The sequence below is a fragment of the Plectropomus leopardus genome, chromosome 7 (genome assembly GCF_026936395.1).
Source record: "Plectropomus leopardus strain MGB_pleo_1.0 chromosome 7, ASM2693639v1, whole genome shotgun sequence".
Classification (NCBI taxonomy): domain Eukaryota; kingdom Metazoa; phylum Chordata; class Actinopteri; order Perciformes; family Serranidae; genus Plectropomus; species Plectropomus leopardus.
The window spans coordinates 14,134,730-14,138,674 of record NC_142182.1 but is presented as its reverse complement, the minus strand read 5'-3'; the positions used below and the strand labels follow the sequence as shown (position 1 = coordinate 14,138,674).

Genomic DNA, 3,945 nt, shown 5'->3' with positions numbered 1-3,945 from the left:
ACAGGGAATCCCCCTCTCCCTTAATCAATCAAAAATAACAGTGAAGTTACAGGAGGTAGTTACCATGTTTTGCCGCCAGAGGCCGCAAGTGTCCCATATATATCGTGGGCAACTGTCTTTAGATTTCCAGAGGCTGCCTCAGTGCCAGAATTTGCTGGCTTTTTTACATAGGAAATTTATTTCAAGTAACTTCTTGGGATACTGACTGTGCAGTTAAAGTTACTGAAAACAAAAAAAATGTGACTCATATCGAAAAGAAAGCAAAACTAGAGGGTGAAGTTGCTGTGGTGTTTAACTGTCCAGTCAGATGTGGTGCTGAAATGCTGCATCAGTGCACTTCGAGTTGCCTTGTACAGGTCTTTGTGGGCTGCATGCGCCTTAAACAAAGATTACAAATATATAACATTAAATAAACTGTTTGCATTCAGATGGGAGTTCAGGCGTTGTGCTGAATCTAAAAAGACTTTCCAGCGATAACCTGTCGAGCAAGTGACACCTAACTAGATCTGCAGACCACTGAGTTGAGAGGTAATTGTTGTGTGGTCTTTAGGACGCCTGCATGTCATAAACACAGTGTTTACTTTAACATTTATGGCGTCCGTACGCGAGCTTTATAATTGCCAATTATTGTGCTCAGAGACACGCTTGCAATTTATTTAGCTCTGTAAAGCTGTAGCCTGGATACAGGAGAGAGCGTCCTTGGTATTTGTGATTGTAAAGAGCTGGAGGAGAGAGATGGCCGAGGGGGGGAAAGACTGATAATTTGAAGACTTGCCAGGGGTACATTGTCGAATTCAAAAGGCATCTCAAAGAAGCAAACCATTCACTTTTTTATTCTCTCTTCTTTTTTTGCCGTCTTTCTCTGTCTTTTTTTTCCGCCTTTCTTTCTTTTCGCATGGTTGCAGGCCGTTTGAATCGACCAATGGGCCTTCAAGTTAGAGACATTGGAATGTAAATGAGCCCAGCGCGTGCTCCCGGCGCAGTGAAAGCTCGGGATTGTTTATTGAGCTCCCGGAGCCACGCGCCTGGCCCGGGGGAGTCGGCGTGCAGAAGAATCACACAGCGGGGGCGGGGCCTCGCGACGAAGCGTGCGTCTCCAAAAAGGGGTGGGTGGGGTGTGTGTTGGGGCGCGTGTTGAAAAAGAGGAGTGCTGCCAAAGTTTGGGTCAGATCGGCTCGTGGAGTAAGCAGTCAAGAGAGACTTGGACTAGAGTTAGCCACACGGTCCCCACGCGAAGGACACGAGAGCTGTACACTGCCAACCCCGTTCCGCTCGTCTTGTCCCACTGTTAGAGGCTGCGTTCGCCTTCTGCGTCCGTCACTTCAGAAGAACTGTCAGCGAGATGGAAACTACCACCATCACCACCACGCAGACCGCATTCACCTTTGGACTTACTGAAAGACACGCCAGCATCAGCCTGCACGCCCCGGCCCAGGACTGCGCTGTCCCCGCCGTGCACCCCAGCACCAACGCTGCCGGCTACCAAAGCAAAACCAAGGTGCTGAAGAGACAGCGCTCCAGCTCACCGGAGCTCCTGCGCTGCAAGCGGCGTCTGAGCTTCAACGGCCTCGGCTACTCCATCCCTCAGCAGCAACCCGTGGCCGTGGCCCGGCGGAACGAAAGAGAGCGGAACCGGGTCAAACAAGTCAACATGGGCTTCCAGACGCTGCGTCAGCATGTGCCAAACGGCGCCGCCAACAAGAAGATGAGCAAAGTGGAGACCCTTAGGTCTGCGGTGGAGTACATCAGAGCTTTGCAACAACTTCTGGATGAACATGACGCTGTGTCAGCTGCTTTCCAGTGCGGGTTGCCATCCCCGACACTCTCCAACAGCTACTCCGCCGACCCGGAGTCACCTCACTCCACCTACTCATCAGATGAAGGTGGATATGAGCCTTTGAGCTCCGAGGAACAAGAGCTGTTGGACTTTACAACCTGGTTCGACAGGTACTGAGGCTGACAGCATCCAGAACCACACAGCAGCGTCTGTGCGTAAAAGCGGCTGACAAAAGACTTAAGGCATCAGATCAGTCTCGCCCTCCGTGCTTGGAAGTGATCTGTTGCCTCCCTCCCTCACCCGGGCTGCTTCTGCAGGAGCAAAGCAATAGTGAGAAAGAGAGAGAGTGAGTGTGAGAGAGAGGGAGCCTCTTGTTGCATAGAGCATGAATACTCGCCCCGAAGTCCCCACAAGAAGGAGGGAGTTGGACTCGGTGTCACGTTGACGCGTGGACGTAAAGAACTGTTGATGTTATGTTTGAATAAGTGCAATTAATACGTGACACAGCAGGCTCTGCAGAGATGGCGCTGCAGCTCCAGAGGACTTGTTTGATGAGTGTCTCATCAGAGCAGGACTGCCTTCCTCAGCTGCAAGACAAGGCAAAAGATGATGCATCAACAGACTGTTTTTAACGTGCTGTACATTGTTTCCACCCGTTTAATAACAAAACTGTATCATAATTGTTTTAACATGAAGACATATTTTTGTACAATGAGTCAAACAAACAATGTTCCTGAACAACTGCCACCTTTTCCTGACAGTGTTGTGAGAGCCAGCTGTCAGTGAGACAGTGAGTTGGCATGTATGAGTTGTGTGACTGGACAGCAATATCAAGGCTACTACCTGTGACAGATTGTAGTTTTTTTTCTTTAAAAAATAGGTGGTGAGGAGACTTTTATCAATGTATGCACTTGTTCTCCGTTTCCCATAGCCTAAAATGTAAATATTTGATTTTAACAGATATATTTTGTGTAAAACAAGTTTTATAAATAAAGATGAATCTATTTATATTATATGCTTTTGTAGTAGTTTGGTTTTTCAGCTGATATTGCACACAGTTATACTCAGATGTGTGTTTGTGAGAGGGGTGTGTGTGGCGGTAATTGAGCAAACTAGGGAGCTTCTCTTCTATTCAAAGCCCCTGCATGACCTTTTCCCGACTTGGTCGGGCACACGGGGGAAAATTGCGCAGCTGGGTGAGCACTCAATAACCATTATAAACGTGCACCTTCTACAGCGCTTTGTCTGCATTCAGGACGGGGAGATTAATATTACGTTTCATGCATTGCATTGTTTCTTTTGCGCACACTGCCTTTACCCAATAGCCCAGAGGGGCCTGCAGCGCAGGGGGGAGGGAGGGGGGTGCAATTCACTTCTCTCAAAGGGTATAGACACTTTGAAATACGGCCTGGGGAAAGTCAGCAAGACAATAAGAGGGGTCAAAATTCTTATTGCCCGATTGAGATCAATCTAAATAAAACCTGGGGTTGTAGACTAGTTGTATCCCCAACTGTGTTTTTCATGGCACACACAGCCCAACCAAAAAGCCCATCTCCTGCGAAATGGGGAGCACAACACCACATTGTGAGCGCTATTGTGTGCGCCTTTGCGCCTCATTATGCCAATTATGGAAGATCTTCTATTGTAATTAAACACTGATGCCAAATTCAGCGAGGCATAACGAGAAATAACGAGTTTAATTTCACCTGGTGCTCTCTGTGGGAGTGGAAATTAGGGAACAAGGGAGGCTGATTGAAACTGGTCTTATAGCTTTAGTATTTTATAATGGATTTAAAGACTAAAATACATTGTATCAGCCAACATAAAAAACCCGAGAAGAATATGGGCGTTAGCAGTGAGTCAGAAAAGCATAACTTTCTCTTCTGGACTTTGAAAATCATAGCAGACTAAAAGATTTTTGGAATGTTTTTTTTCTTGCAACTGAAAGTGTGCCATATGCATATGCACGCTCTCTCTCTCTCTCTCTTTCTCTCTCTCTCTCTCTCACACACACACACACACACACACACACACACACACACACACACACACACACACACACACGCACTCACTCTGCAGCCTGCAGGTGTAAGCCACGTGCCTGTACTCGGTGACAAAGGCTCCGGCGCTCCCATTGGTTAACGGCTCGCGTATGTGAGCCCTGTCGG

The 3,945-nt window shown here is 47.7% G+C and overlaps 1 protein-coding gene across 1 annotated transcript; it reads left to right on the top strand.

Moving 5' to 3' along the window:
• The first annotated feature begins 1,140 nt into the window (after positions 1-1,140).
• On the top strand, positions 1,141-2,784 carry ascl1b (achaete-scute family bHLH transcription factor 1b). The gene has a single exon (XM_042496800.2). The coding sequence runs from the start codon at positions 1,343-1,345 to the stop codon at positions 1,952-1,954; it is 612 nt and encodes a 203-aa protein (XP_042352734.1). The 5' UTR covers positions 1,141-1,342; the 3' UTR covers positions 1,955-2,784.
• Positions 2,785-3,945: the final 1,161 nt, after the last annotated feature.